Here is a 16800-nt window from a genome sequence, read left to right as displayed (position 1 = left end):
ATACTTAGCTCTTAACCTGGCATATAGTCACTTTGGGCATATACATGTTTTAATTCATATGTTTTATCAGAAAATCATTTCCTTTATTGTTTCCGAGTTTAATGTCATTTTAGGAAGTCTGTCCTTCCCCAATATTATAAAAATATTTTCTTCAGTGTTTTTAATAGTTAAAAAGTTTTAAATAATCTAGCATTTCCCATTTATCCAGGAGTTTTAAGTTTTCAAAGTCCTCTAAATTTTATGTGTATGGTATGAGGTAGAGATTTAACTTAATTGTTTTTCCAAATAAGCAACTGGATGAATAGATTATCTTCACCCACTGATATAAAATACAACCACTATTATTTGCTAAATTCCAAAATATACATTTTCCTTTAAAGACTTTTCAGTTCTGTTGAGCTCTTCGTTTGGTCCTGGGTTTCCACCATATTGTTTTAATTATTGTAGTGTTACACACAATGTTTGATGTTTGGCATGTTAGGAATACTTCTGGTTTGAATAATATATATTTCAATCTTAATATATTTCTTTTTTTTTTTTTAATTTTTTTTTTAACGTTTATTTATTTTTGAGACAGAGAGAGACAGAGCATGAACGGGGGAGGGGCAGAGAGAGAGGGAGACACAGAATTGGAAGCAGGCTCCAGGCTCTGAGCCATCAGCCCAGAGCCTGATGCGGGGCTCGAACTCACGGACAACGAGATTGTGACCTGAGCTGAAGTCGGCCGCTTAACCGACTGAGCCACCCAGGCGCCCCTTAGTATATTTCTTAAATTTGTATTTTGGCAAGAGATGTTTTGAATAGATGCCTTTTTATAACTGAGAATCTAATATGGATTTTTCTGTAGTTTATTAGTGTATTTCAATCACAATAGATTTCTAGAATAAAACCTATTTTAGCTTCAGATTTTTATTTTTGATTTTTTTTCTTTAAATGCAGTTTAAGAATTGATTTCAGGATTTTTGCACCAGCAATTAAATGAGATTGGTCTGTGATTTTCTGTTCTTGTGTTTTCTTTGGCATATTTTGGTTTCAGAGTTTTATTTAGTATTAGACTTAATAAAATAATCTGGAAAGACTGCTGTTTTTCTGTATGCTCTAGAAAGTTTAAGTAAATTAGTACTTTGAAGGTTCTGGAGTTGTACCTTTTCAGAGAGAAGGTCTTCAGAATCTTTCACTATCTTAAGATTATTGCTTTATTCAGATTGCTTTTTTCATGAGTCTGTTCTGGTATTTTGTTAGAAAATCAGTTTTACCTTAGTTTTCAATCTTATTATTGTTAAGTTATAGGTAATATTCTTTGATAATTAAAAACACTGTTGTGTATTTGATTGTATTCCTTTTTCTTTTCCTAATGTTTTTATTTTTCTGTGTTCTGTTTTTGCTCTTTATCAGATTGGCCCTTTTACGAATTTGCATGTTACCCTTGTGCAGGGGACATGCAAATCTTCTCTGTATCTTTCTTTTTTTTTTTTTTTTTTAAATTTTTTTTTTTTTTTTTCAACGTTTTTTTTTATTTTTGGGACAGAGAGAGACAGAGCATGAACGGGGGAGGGGCAGAGAGAGAGGGAGACACAGAATCGGAAACAGGCTCCAGGCTCCGAGCCATCAGCCCAGAGCCTGACGCGGGGCTCGAACTCACGGACCGCGAGATCGTGACCTGGCTGAAGTCGGACGCTTAACCGACTGCGCCACCCAGGCGCCCTCTCTGTATCTTTCTAATGTTAGTATATGTGCTGCTGGAGCGAGCACCAGATTGATCCTTTTAAAGAACAAGCTCTTCTTTTATTGATCAAAGTCTATTTTATATTTCTAATCATTTATTTTTGTTTTTAATTTTTGGCAATTCCTTTCTATTTTTGATAATTCCTTTCTCTTAAATTAAATTTGTTGATGTATTTTCAACTTTTTGGCTACTTTGTTTCCTTTCAGTCTTTAATAACAAATACACTTAAGGGCATTAATTTTTTCTTTCTATCATGTCTTCGATATATATGTAATACTTTGATTTTGATATGTAGTATTTTCATTTTTATTATTTTAAAAATAATCTCTAATTCAGATTGATTTTCTCATTTACCCAAGGCTTTTTAATTTTCTAAATGGTTTAATGGCTTTGGTGGTGAGTGGGGTGAGGGTTATTGCTTATTTTGTTTTGTTTTATTGAGGTACAAGAATGTGGCCTGGAAGAGTTCTTTTTGAAATTTAAGATTTTCTTTGTGGTTTAATACATGATCAGTTTTTATAAATATTACATGAAAGTGCTTTTGAAAAAGAATATTCTCTGCTGAGTATGTAGAGTTCTAAACATGTCACTTAAATCAAGTTTTTAATGTCATTATTCCAATCCACAATTTCCCTATTTATTTTTGCTACCTAACTTGCTGTTTTCTTAGAGTTATGTATTAAAATCTCCCCAGGGGGTGGGGTGCGGGGTGGACATGGGGATTAGGGGAGTGGCACTGGTATATGGCAACTCTCCTTTATAGGGACCTGGGGCAAGAAGGCCAGTTGTAAAAAACCTAGAATTGTGGGTCCCCAGACAAGGTAAGGGGGACGGAGTGAGTCCTTCCTGGGGATGCCCAGAGTGATGGGTTAGTCCGGCCCATCAGGGTAGATGGTCAATTGCCTCCATTTGTTTTCCAGCAGCTGTATAATTTTTTCAGTTAGCAGTAGCTTCACCATCATCCTGGTAAGAAGGGTAAGTGGGTTCAGTTACTGAGAATATGCCTACAGTACAATGTTCCAGGGCCATACTCCTCTAGCATCACTAATGGAAGATACTGCCTTCCAGCCCCATGAGTAAACAAGCCCGTAATTTTAAGGGCTATTTAGGATGTGGATAGTTGCTGGTAGCTTCTACCCCTAGGAACCTCTGTTTGTTTTGTTGAGCATATCTGAGGCAGCAAGATCAGGGCTAAAGTGGAATTGGTAGTCTAAAATGGTTCTCCATCAAAGGTTGTCTTCACTAAATTGAAGAAGAACAACATGTCACACTACTTAGGGGAACTATCACATTTCACAAATATTCCTTTCTTGTCAGCTCTTAATTACCTGGTCATTGGAAGAGATCAGAGGCATATAGCCTGAAATAATGAGCAGTATAAAATCATTTATAATTTGCTTTGAAATGAGTTTCTTTAGATATTGGAACATGAGTGTTTCAAGTCTTTGTCAATTTGTAGAATTTGATACTGCCTGCAATATAGAATCACTGTGAAAATATGCATGAATAATTAGGGGTGAGAGGTAGGATAGTGTTTTACTTTTTCCTTTCTGTGTCCCTGCTTAGAGTTTCTCTGACTAGACCCTTACGGTTTAAGTAAAAAGTAAAATTTGACACAATAAAAATGGCAGTTTAAAGATCTTTTGTCTGTGTTTGATGTTTGAAGGAAACTGAAACCATGTGTGAATCCAGCAAGGGACCTAAGAAGTATAGGTGATAAAATGAAAGTAAGATTTGCTGTGGATAATCAATCTGTAATAAAAGATCAGACAGTGAATTAATTATCAATATGTTACCATTTGGTATTAATTTACAGAAATTAGTTTTGGGGGGCTTATTTTTTCCTTCTTATCACTCTTGAGTCTTTGAGATACATAAAGTTAGTGTTTAAAACTTAGAAATGAGCCAATTTTTCATATTTTAAAATGTTTGAAGTGTTGCTTATGTTAATGTTTCATATAACTTTTTTTTATTGACATCATATTTATAACTCTCTACAGCTATTCATTAGAACACACAGTCCAGTTTCTAAACTGTGTTCTTGAAGGAGACCCTGTGAAAACAGTTGTAGCGCAAGAGTTTGTTCATCAAAATGAGAATGTCACTTCTCATGCTACACAGAAGTCTAAGGAGAAAAAGGTATAGAGTTACTTATTTTTTATTATAAATAAATTCATATGAAAATGTAATTGGTTTGTTGATGTAATTTAATGATTATTTCTCACATTTTAACTAGATTGGAAATTTAACCACCAGTAGCATATTTCATTTAGGTGGGATATCTGTTCAAAATAATGAATTTGTAGCCGATTATGATTTTTTATTCAATGTCATTGTATATGGTAAGCACTTGAATTTCTATAACTTTCTGTATAGACTCTACACAGTAGCATATGGGGCTTAATTGAATAATGGTGGGGTGGTACTATGGTGGGTTTTAGGATGTAAATATGTTAAATATCTAGGCAGAAAATTTTAACTATTTGAGAATCTGCCAAATTTTTATCCAAAGTGGCTCTACCATTTTATGTTCCCACCAGCAATGTATGAGGGTTACAATTTACCCACATCATCTCTGACACTTGTTAATATCTGTCTTTTTTATTATAGCCATCTTAGTGGCTGTGAAGTTGTCCTAAGGGTACATGGGATTTGTTTTAATCAGATATGGTAAGATACCTAGACATGGAAATGTTATGAAGGAAGAAATTTATTATACTCACAGATCTCTAGAAACAGTAGGCATGGCCTGCCATCCAGGGCCACCTGGAGAAGAACCAGGGTCAGTCAGGAGACAGGGAGCAGAGTGGAAATGTGGGCAAGAGCCTTTTTTGTCGTTTCTGTGGGGAGGAATAGGTGAGGCAGGGTAAACAGGTTTAAGATTGGCTAGTTTGAACAGTTTCAGCGGGCTCTGGGGAGTAGGGACTGTCCCTGGTGTTCTGGTATCTGGCATGGGTGATTAGACAATGTGGATGGTGACCCTGAGGTTGAGAACCCCATAAAGGAAGTAGTTGAGGGTATGAACTCTAGGTTGGTGGGTTTACATATGTAAGGTATGCTAGCAGATGAATTGTTTGCTATCTCTCAGAATTGGCTAACCCCAGGGTTGGGGGTACTGCCTCTCTAGGGGTTAGCAAGGCCCTGGATGTCAAAGCATCAGAAAACAGGAAATAAAAGAAATGGTTAATAAAGAATCTTCTTGTCATTTTGATCTGCACTAGTCTTCAGAGAAGACTAGTGATGTTGAACACTTTCTCATGTGCTTATTGGACATTTGTATATCTTCTTTGAAGAAATGTCTATTTATATTCCTTGCCCATTAAAAAAAGTTTTTTTTATTTTTGAGTTGTATGAGTTCTTTATATATTCTAGATACGAGTCCCTTACCAGACATATGATTTGTAAAATTTCTCCCATGTTGAGTGTTGTCTTTTTGCTCTTGATGGTGTCTTTTATTTAAAGCACAAGAGTTTTAATTTTGATGATGTGCAGTTTATCTTTTTTTCTTTTGTTGCTTGTACTTTTGGTGTCATATTTAAGAAACCATTGCCTAATCCAAGGTCATGAAGTGTTTTTGTTTTTCATGTTATATAGTAATTTTTTTGTGTTTGTTTTTATATTTTCTTCTAAAATACAGTTTTATAGTTTTAGTGCTTGTCATGTTTAGATCTTTGATCCATTTTGAGTTAATTCTTTAAAAAAAATTTCTTTTAATGTCTATTTTTGAGAGGGGAGGGAGGGAGAGAAAGAGAGAGAGAGACTGAGCGTGAGCAGGGGAGGGGCAGAGAGAGAGAGACACACACACACACACACAGATTCTGAAGCAGGCTCCAGGCTCTGAGCTGTCAGCACAGAGCCTGATGTGGAGCTTGAACTCACGAACTGTGAGATCATGACCTGAGCCGAAGTCGAATACTTAACCAACTGAACCACCCAGGCTGCCCTGAGTTAATTTTGTATATGGTGTATGTAGATAGGTATCCAAGTTCATTCTTTTGCATGCGGATATCCAGTTGTCACAGCACCGCTTGTAGCAAAGATTGTTCTTGCCCCATTTAGTTTTCTTAGCATCCTAGTTGAAAATGAATTGACTATAAGTTTATTGCTAGACCGTCATTTCTGTTCCATTGATCTGTATGTCTGTCATCATACCAGTTTCACACTGCCTTGATTACTGTAGGTTAGTAGTTAAGATTTAAATAGGGAAATGAGGGGCGCCTGGGTGGCTCAGTCGGTTAAGCGTCCGACTGCAGCTCAGGTCACGATCTCACGGTCCGTGAGTTCGAGCCCCGCGTCGGGCTCTGGGCTGATGATGGCCCAGAGCCTGGAGCCTGCTTCCGATTCTGTGTCTCCCTCTCTCTCCGACCCTCCCCCGTTCATGCTCTGTCTCTCTCTGTCTCAAAAATAAACGTTAAAAAAAAAAAAATTAAAAAAAAAATAAATAAGGAAATGTGAGTTTCCAACTGTGTTCTTTTCTCAAGATTGTTTTGCCTCTTCTGGTCCCTTTGTAGTTCTCAACTTGCCATTTTCTGCAAAGAGGTTTTGTTTTGTTTTGTTTTTTTGTTTTTGTTTTTTTTTAGTTTATTTATTTATTTATTTTTAGTAATCTCTACACCCAATATGGGGCTTGAATTTATGACCCTCTTATCAAGAGCATGCTCTTCCAACTGAGCCAGCTGGAATTTTTATGTGAAATGTATTGAGTCTGTAGATTAACTTGAGGTGTGTTGCCATCTTAACAATATTGTGTTCAATCCATGAACATGGAGTATCTTTCAATTTACTTAGGTCTTAATTTCTTCAACATTGTATTGTAGTTTTGAGTGTAAATTTTGCATGTGTTTTGTTAAATTTATTTCTAAGTTTATTCTTTTTGATGCAGTTATAAATTAAGTTGTTTTCTTAATTTTATTTTTGGATTGAACATTATAAGTGCATAGAAATATAATTGATTTTGTATATAAATTTTGTGTTAGCTTCAGGCTTTTTTTTTTTATCATCTGTTATTCTTATTAATTAAGACCACCAGGGATAACTTGTGTTCAATATATCACCATCACTTTATTGATATATAGGATTCAGTTAATTTTTGTATTCATGTGATCTGTTAGTGCTAAATATGCCTGTGTTCATCATGGATAGATAGGTATAGTATTTCATAAGATGCAGAGAGGATACAAGTTGATGATGAGACTGTCAAGGCCAAGTGGGAATGAAGATTATTTCTTCTTTCACCTGATAATAGAGCAAGGCACTTTGGGTCATTATGGTGATAGAGGAGGTGATGAGAAGAAGGTGTGCCTGCTCAAAATGGCAGATGTTCAAATAAGAAAAGTAGATTTTGTGAGTTATGTAGACATTGGCCAAAAGGTAGACTTTAAGTTATTCTGAGGATTATTCTTAGCTTTTTTTCACAAAATATAGGCAGGCATCATAATGCTGATAAAAATATTTTAACATTTGTGAGCAGAATACTCTGTCTTTGATATCCTAGGACCTGAAGGGACCACAGATACTAAAGGGGAGTATCCTGGTATCAGTAATATTTTGGCTTATCTATTTTCAAGGAACTAGCATTTAAAACTGTGTTTTATTAATACTACTATTTTTCCTTTTACCCTTTAATAAAATTTATAAGTTTGTTAACCATGGGAGATGGTTTTGGTATTGTAGTACATAAGTGGCACTAATGAGGTGAATTCTTAGGAAGCATATATTTCACTTGGCCCTTGTTAGTGAGGTTATAATAAACCATATCAGTATAAAGTGGATATAAAAAAATCATAGTTTTATTTTGAAAAAGGGTAGCTATTTGAGAAAGTATCTCTCATTATATACTGTTTTTTTTTTCTTTTTAAAAGAATAAGAAATAAAGGGTCTCTTCCCAGAGAACCAAATGTGATTTGCATTTTTTTGTATGAACACCAACAGAGACGTGGCTTTTCAAAAGTTATGGAAAGCATTTTTATTAACCCCTCCTTTAAAATGTTTGATTTTTACCAGAGATTCAAGCCATCTACTCATGGAATATTTAAACATTAATATGAAACAAGCTTGTGATTAAGTACGGGCAAGAGGGACAAAAGGATGTGTGTAGGTCCTATGAATATTCTGATGTGAGAGAGAGCCTTGTGTTCTTTCATAAAATAAGTTGGGTATTTGTTGCAAAAGTAAATCAACTGTGTATTTACAGATTTTTGACTTCGGTAATGAGTTGGAGGATGATGATATCTTTATTCTTTAACTTGTTTTAAACCTCTAGAATTCTAGGGGCTAAATAAGCAAAGTGTAATGAGTAAAAAGAGTATACAATCAATTACTATATTTTAGACCAGTTCTCCCCGCCCCCCCCCCCCCAACCTTTTGTGACTTCTGACTCTACTCACAGGCAGGAAATTTGAAAAAATGGTCAATTGGTAATATGTGTATTATATAATATATACATATAATTTAAATGTAATATTTAATATATATTAAATGATATTACCTTAAAAAATTAAAGTGGCATTTTCTTAAAGATTGTACAGTACCTTATAATTATAATCTTTGATAATATTTCTAATTTAATGACAATTTTCAGTTTTTAGAAATTTAACAGCCTATACCATTTAATTTACTTTCAGTTATATCAGAAAAGCATGATTTGTTTAAGATATTGAAGATTATATTTTTTGGGGGGATTTTGGGATTGAGTTTATATAAAATGTTCATTAAATTACTTCGTATGGCACCTGATACTTGGAATTCTTTTAAGATTTAAAAAAAATCCATTAACAGGGATCTAAACATAGATCCCGTTTGTGAGCAGTTGTCTGCAAATAGCACTTTAAAGTATGTGATAAATGAAAAACCAAACTGGACATAGAAGTCACTATATTTTGCTGTTTTTTAAACACTGACTTTTGATATTTTAGACACATCTTCAGAAACATGCAATTTTCTATTTGGTGGGGAGTATTTGAGGCATAATTATTTTCAGTACTTTGTGTTTTAGAGTTACTTTTGCTTGTATAATTTAAGGGTGTATTTTGGATGACAATTACTTGATAGATGATTTTTCAAAAGGCTCAGAAGTCAACACTACCATAGTGGCTAGTTGGTAGTGACCTGCCCCATAAACCTACTTATAATTTTTACTGTTAGCTATGGTCACTCTATATGCCCTTCTGTTTTAAAAAGAATACTATTTAATTATTTTATTGATTGTTTTTTAAAACACATAAATTGAAATATGCCATTACTACCTTCAATGATTAGACTTTTTGAATGGGTTTGCAAACTAGAATTTGGTAAATTTTGCATTTGATAAATGAGTGTTATTCTTTGAATAGTGTGTGTTTTCTCTTTTGGCTTGATTTTGTGACCTAATTATATTTTGATAATTTTAGAGAACTTTTCAACATCTTCTAAGATAAGAGTGGTTAAAGGAGAGGTACCCTATAGCATGAAAAAATGATAGCCACGAAATGCATGACTTACTAGCTAGACTCTGGGGAGAGTCTGTTTTCTGAGAAGAAAGACAAAAAATGATAGAGGGGCGCCTGGCTGGCTCAGTTAGTAGAGCATGTGACTCTTGATCTCAGAGTTGTGGGTTAGAGCCCCACTTTGGGTATAGAGATTACTTAAAATTAAAATCTTAAAAAAAAATAGTAGAGCCCAATTTTCACATACATTTTCTGAAGGTAAAGCCTGTATTTTTCTACTTTCTTTGTATTTTACTCATTGTGTAACATCTTACAGGCCAAGAAATCGAAAGAGACTGAAGATATACCAAGTGAACCATCTTTCCAGGATTTTGAGTATCCAGAGTATAATGACTACAGGGCAGAGGCTTTCCTTCATCAGCAGAAGAGAATGGAATGCTACAGCAAAGCAAAAGAAGCTTATCGGATGGGGAAAAAACACGTTGCCACGTTTTATGCCCAGCAGGTAAAGAGGAAAACTGATTACTGTTTCTTTCTTTGTCCCTTACGATGTCTGAATAATCTTAAAGCAGGTGATACTCGTATTGTGACTAGATCAAGTTATTCTGGGGAATGTAGATTATATAGGTGACATAAGGTATCCTGATATATAAGAAATGTATGGTTCTGAGAATTATGTCTCCTTTGAAATGCTCAATTTCTATGGTTCCTTTTGCATTTATGACTTACATGAATTTTTATTCTGACAGTCCATATTTTCTTCTGGGTTAAATTCTGTCATTCAGTACTACTTCTAAACAGATACAGGTTTTCTGAAGGAAAGACAGCAGAATGTTAATATTGACCACCTCAGGGTGGAATTACAGAGACCTTGTGCTTTCTATCATGTTTGAATTTTTAGTAATGTTATCACTTAAAAAAATTTTTTTTTAATTTTTATTTATTTTTGAGAGACAGAGAAAGCGAGCAGGGGAGGGACAGAGAGAGGGAGACACAGAATCTGAAGCAGGCTCCAGGCTCTGACCTGTCAGCACAGAGCCTGATGCGGGGCTTGAACCCGCGGACCATGAGCTCATGACCTGAGCTGAAGTTGGACACTTAACCGACTGAGCCATCCAGGCATCCCAGTAATGTATCACTTTTATGGTCTGAAAAAGAAAATTATATTAATATCTTTCAGGGAAGTAAAATTTCTACTCAGGCTTATTGGACATGGTATTACAAGAAACCTGTCTGATTTCCTTTTTAGCTTTGTGGTTCCATATGGCTTACTTTTTGTGATTGTGTAAAGAAAGACATCAAACTGGTATAACCGCGTGAGTCCCAATAACAAACCTTGAGAGATGGCTTCAGGGGTAACCACAGGGTGTTGAAAGGGATGAGGCCAGGATTATCAAAGGATAAACTAATGGATTCCTTCTTGAGAAGGGTTTATTTAAGTTTTCCTCATCTATGATTTTTGGATCAGGAAATATGTTAGAAATGATGATTTAATATTGTAAGAAATATGTTATTAATTCACTGAAATTCACCTAAACTGTGGTGCATTCTTGCATATTAGCCCATTGCATTATTTAAAATTTTAGATTTGCTGTTCCCTTTTTTGTTCTACATTTTATTTGGGACAATTTTTGTTTCTTCGTTGCCTTCTAAGTAGCAAATATCAAAAGTGTTTACTGGTGATCTTTTTATAATTAAAGGGTAGTCTCCATGAGCAGAAGATGAAAGAAGCCAATCACCTTGCTGCCGTGGAGATCTTTGAGAAAGTCAATGCCTCCTTGCTGCCACAGAACGTTTTAGACCTCCATGGGCTGCATGTGGATGAAGCTATAGAACATTTGATGACAGTTTTACAGCAGAAAACTGAAGGTAGGACTGTGGTAATGACAAATTATCAGTAGAAGATATGTTTTTGCTTATATTGGTAAATTTACCAATTCAGGAGAATGTGAATTTTCAGGCTCAGGATATCTGTGTCACATTTATAGATGTTTGTATTAGGTTCATTCTTCACATTCTTCAAGGGGACGTTCTTGGAAAAGAATCCTCATTAGCCTGGTCATTAACATTTTGTTTTTATTTTCCTATTTTATTTATTTTTTATTAAAAAAAAATTTTTTTTAACGTTTATTTATTTTTGAGACAGAGAGAGACAGAGCATGAACGGGGGAGGGTCAGAGAGAGAGGGAGACACAGAATTTGAAATAGGCTCCAGGCTCTGAGCGGTCAGCACAGAGCCCGACGCGGGGCTCGAACTCACAGACCGTGAGATCATGACCTGAGCCGAAGTCGGATGCTTAACCGACTGAGCCACCCAGGTGCCCCTTTATTTTCCTATTTTAGTTATATTTGTATTCTCTTGTTGTATTTATTAAAGAGAGGGCATGGTGTAGAGAACAAACCAAGGGTTGATGGAGGGAAGGTGGGCAGAGGATGGGCTAAATGGGTGATGGGCATTAAGGAGGGTACTTGTGATGAGCACTGGGGGTTATATGTAAGTGATGAATCACTGAATTCTACTCCTGAAACCGATATTACACGATATGTTTACTAACTAGAATTTAAATAAAAATTTGAAAAAAAAAAATAAAGGGAGAGCATGGTATAATCTGGAAATCTTCTGTGACTTATAAATGAGACTTTTCAGGAATATCATACATCTTTATTCAGTAGACATTTATTAAAGCTAATAGATGTTAGATGTCACTTGTTCAGTAGATATTTAATAAAATGCAGAAATAAATAAGGTGTGAAGATTTTTACAGAATTATCACAAAAGGCAGACTTTCTGAGTGTTTGCATTACGGAAGTGCTCCCTCTCTCTCCCTTTCTGCTTGTATATGTCTTTGCAGGTCATGGAAAGGACACTACCTGCTTCTTCTCTAAATTCTACCTCTTCCCAGGGCTTTGGATAAGGATCTTTTTCCATGCAGTATCATGTACTTCATATACATTAACGTATCTTGTTTCTTTTTCATTATCAGATGGTAGCACTTAGAACTAAGTTCAGTCTGTTTTAGTTCCCCCATGCTCTAATACTAGAAGTCATCTCCTTTACCACTACTAGAGTAGTTTTGAATTCTCAACTTGCCTTTATCTTCCATTTTATTGTGGAGACATGGAGTCCCATGCTTCAGCTGTGACCCTGTAGCTCCATAATCCTGCCTGTTATTAATAGTTGTATTGTTCTGGTTAATATATATATGAAAGCTTTAAACTATACTTTATATAGGTTTATCAATTCAACATGTATTATTTATAATTAATTAAATACTTGATTAAATATGACTGATGCAGAGGTTGAAAACTGATCCGTTTACCATGAACACCATGTTGAAATACTTGCAATAATGTAATAAAACACTTGCGTACCCATGAATCTAAGTGAGTGATAATATTTTACCATATATACTTCATATTTTATTTTTATTCTCCCCTTTGTGTTCTTCCCAGACTTTTTTTTTAAGATTTTATTTTTTTAAGTAATCTGTATACCCAACGTGGGGTTTGGACCCACAACCCTGAGATCAAGAGTTGAATGCTCTACCGACTGAGTCAGCCAGGCACCCCTATTCTTCCCAATCGTTTTCTCTTTCTTCCTTCTCTTTCTAGTGGAAATCAACATCTTTCAGGTTGGTTCCTAACTAGTTTTTAAAAATAAGTACTTTAGTATATGTATTTTCATCAATAATCAGTCTGTAGTATTTCTTTTGTGCATTTAAAAAAATGAATGTACATGATTTCACACTATACTTTTCAACCAAGCCATTTGTTTTCACCCAGTACAGTTTTCAAGATACACTTATGTTGATGGTCTGATTTTTTTTCTGTAACTGCTGTACAGTATTCAAGTGTCATGTCATAATGTATCCATTTCTTTACTCACAGGCATGTAGTTATGTCACAATATCAACATATCAGCATGTGTACTCTCACTGCTGTCTTCTTTCCTGGCTTTTTATACTGAAAAATTAAGAACCCGTAGAGGAGTTGAAGTAATTGTATAATAAAAATTCATATATCTTTTACCTAGATCGATCAGTTGTTAACATTTGGCCATATTGCCTAATGTCTTTAAAATTGCTTTTTGCTGAACCATTTGAAAAAAAATTTTTTTAATGTTTTTATTTATTTTTGAGACAGAGAGAGACAGAGCATGAACAGGAGAGGGGCAGAGAGAGAGGGAGACACAGAATCTGAAGCAGGCTCCAGGCTCTGAGCTGTCAGTACAGAGCCCGATGCGGGGCTCGAACTCACGGACTGTGAGATCATGACCTGAGCTGAAGTCGGACGCTTAACCAACTGAGCCACCCAGGAGCCCCTTGCTGAACCATTTGGAAATAAAATGTTAAACATTGTGGTACCTTCCCTCTATATACCTCAGCATGTTTATCTCTCGGAAACAAATCCATTCTACATAATTGCAGTACCATTGTCACTTTTAAGATATTTAACATTGTTATAATATTGTCTGGTATACAGGCCACATTCACATTTCTCCAGTGTATGGAAATGTCTTGTTTAGCTGTGCCATTTTTTCCCTCTCAACTCAGGATCCAGTCAGACATCACATTCTCCAGTTGACTGTCCCATGGCTATAGCCTTCAGAATGTAGAAATAGTTCCGGGATGCCTGGCTGGCTCAGTTGTAGAGTGTGACCCTTGATCTCAGGGTTGTGAATTTGGGCTCCACATTGGATGTAGAGATTACTTAAAATATATATATATAAATAGTTCCTCAGCCTATTTTTTTCTTCTGTGTTATTGACATTTTTGAAGACTCCAAGCCTTTGGTAGATTGACCTACAATTATAATTTCTCTGATTGTTTCCTTGTGATTAGATTTAGTTAAAGATTTTTTTTTTTTTTTTTGGTAAAAAATGCTGCATAGGTGATGTTAGTCATCCTTGGTGCACATATCAGGAGACATAATATGGTCAGATTGCCCCATTATTGATGATGTTAAGTTTGATTTCTTAGCTGAGGTGGGACTCTGTTAGGTTTCTCAATGTAAATGTATCTTTTCTTTCTTTATAATTAACTAGTAATTTTTTGGCAATTGATACTTTGCAACTATGTGAATAACTATTCTCTTGCAATATTTCACCTAGTAATTTTAGCCTCCATTGATGATGCTTGACTGAATGAATTATTATATTGGTGGTTGGATAATGGTGTTTTAGAATTTGTGTTTGTACTATGTCTATTAGACATTCTTTGGTAAAGTAAAGAATTCTCCTCCTCTAGTTGTTTTTTAAATAGAATTTTGGAAATCTTTGAGAAAATCTAGAAAACAATAATAAAGATTTGAAAAGAGAAAATTTAAGAGCATTTTAAATATATTATTTAGTCTGGAGGAAAAAACTTACGTAGAAGTATTATAAGAGAATATTCTGTCTATAGAGGGTGAATACATCATTTACTCAATAAAAATTTGATTATTGTATATTCTAGGTATCAAGAATAAAGCAGTGAAAAAGATACACAGTCCTTATTTTTATGGGGTTTGGTGTCTAGTAGGGTAGGTGACAGTGAGCAAATAGTTACATAATAATAAGCACCGTGATAAGAAAGTATAGGTTGCCATGTTTCATTTAGCATAAACTCCTAAATCCCTATGTAATCTGTTCCTTGCCTGCCTCCCTATTCTCATCTTATGTTTTGCTCCTCTTTCTGTTTTATCTACACTGTCATTTCTTGCCATCTAGGCTTCCCATTAATAGCCTCTTGCAGTACTCCTGTGTATCACAGTATTTATAAAAAGCTTATTATATAGTTGAAGATTAAAATCTGTCTTTATGGCCAGGAATTGAGTCAGCAATGATTATTGAGTCATCATTGTTTATAGAACCTTTCATTCAACACCCAACAGCAACTTTTAAATAAATGATTGAATAAAGGGTAAGCATTCCTTTCATTTCATATATGAGGAAATTAATAATTTGAAAAGTTTAGTAAAATGGAAAATAATAAGTGTTGGTAAGGATGTGGAGAATTGGAACCCTTTATATTGCTAGTGGGAGTATTAAATGGTACAGCCACAGTGGAAAAGGTTGGCATTCCTCAAAAGATTAAACACAGAGTTACCATATGACCTAGCAGTTCTAGTTATGTATACAAGAAAATTGAAAACACAATTCATCCACACGCAGACTTGTACATGAATGTTCATAATAGCCGAAAAATGGAAACAACCAGATGTCCATCAACTGATGAAAGGACAAACAAAATTTGGTATATCCATACAATGGAATATTATTCAGCCACAAAAAGGAGTCAGGTAGTGATACATGCTACAACATGGATGAACCTTGTAAACATGCTTTGTGAAAGAAGCCAGGTACAAAAGGGCCACTTTATTATATGGTTCCCATTTATATGAAATGTTCACAATAGACAAACCAATAGAAACAAAGTATATTAGTGGTTACTGTGGCTAGAAAGTAGGGAATGGGGAGTAACTGCTAACAAGTACAGAATTTCTTTCTGAGACAACGGAGTGTTCTGGAATTAGTATTGATAGTTGAACAGTGTTTTGATATACTAAAATCCACTGAATTATACATTTTAAAATCATGAATTTTATGTTTTATGAATTATATCTCAATTAAAAAAATTACAAGAAAAAAAAGAGCTAAATAACTTGTATAAGGTGATGCTTGGTCAGACCCAATATACAAATCCTTTCTGAAGCCAGGCCCACTGTTGTGCATGTTGACACCTGTGGTAGTCTGTAGGTACTGTTAGTCACCACTAGATGGTAGTATTGTTGAATAGAAATGAATCTGTGATTCTGCCCTCCACTGCTTTTAGTTATAAAAGATGATTGTCAAACTTGGGGATGAACAACAACAAAAAAGATATCTGACCCTTAAGTGCCTTCTGATTGGAATATACATCACTACCACCAATGATGTTTTTACTACTTTATAGGGATTTACAGGGAACAGAGGAACAGGTTAAATGGCACCATGGGGATATAATCAACAATATTTAGACTGTGAAAATCTAGGATAAATGATCCAAGTTTTTCAACCAGTTGTAGAGAAAAGCCCAGGGGGAGGGGGAACATTTAGATTAAAAGTTACTTCAGAGATATATCAACCAAATGCAATGTGTGGTCTTGTTTCAACCCTGATTTAAGTAAGTCACTGTAAAACCATTTTTTTGAGGGAGACTTTCAGCCATTTTTAGAAACATGATATTAAGGAACTGTTTTTAAGATGTGATGGTAGTATCGTGGTTCTTTTTATTTTGTAAGAGTCCTTTTTGAAATATATAATGAAATATTTACAGTAGAAATGGTAAGAAATTTGAGATAGGCTTAAAAATGAGTTAAGTAGTTTTTTTTAAAGGTGATAAGTGACAGGAATAGCCTGAAATTTGGGGACCTAAACATATACCTGAATTCATGCAACAAACATCCTTTGAACACCTACTTTATTTGAAGCATGTGATTCAACGGTTGAACATTTTCAGAGCAGAGAATTTAAAAATGAAGTGTTATGGGGTGCTTGGGTGGCTCAGTTGGTTGAGCGTCTGACTCTTGATTTTGGCTCAGGTAAATGATCTCATGGTTCAAGGGAGTGAGCCCTGCATCTGGCTCTGTGTTGACTGTATGGGGCCTGCTTGGGATTCTCTCTCTCCCTGT

General features: G+C 35.0%; 1 protein-coding gene and 1 pseudogene across 21 annotated transcripts in view; one reads left to right on the top strand and one right to left on the bottom strand.

Moving 5' to 3' along the window:
- Positions 1-16800, top strand: part of N4BP2 (NEDD4 binding protein 2) — a 154209-nt gene that overhangs the window by 57722 nt on the left and 79687 nt on the right. For all 21 annotated transcript variants that reach the window (XM_042936559.1, XM_042936543.1, XM_042936544.1 and 18 more), the window contains 3 exons: positions 3727-3865; positions 9467-9655; positions 10851-11019. In XM_042936559.1, coding sequence (XP_042792493.1) covers positions 3727-3865; positions 9467-9655; positions 10851-11019 — 497 coding nt within the window. The remainder of the gene's footprint in view (positions 1-3726; positions 3866-9466; positions 9656-10850; positions 11020-16800) is intronic.
- Positions 1390-1484, bottom strand: LOC122218824 (annotated as a pseudogene).

Source organism: Panthera leo, chromosome B1 (assembly GCF_018350215.1).
Source record: "Panthera leo isolate Ple1 chromosome B1, P.leo_Ple1_pat1.1, whole genome shotgun sequence".
NCBI classification, from domain to species: domain Eukaryota; kingdom Metazoa; phylum Chordata; class Mammalia; order Carnivora; family Felidae; genus Panthera; species Panthera leo.
This window is presented reverse-complemented; position numbering and strand designations above follow the sequence as displayed.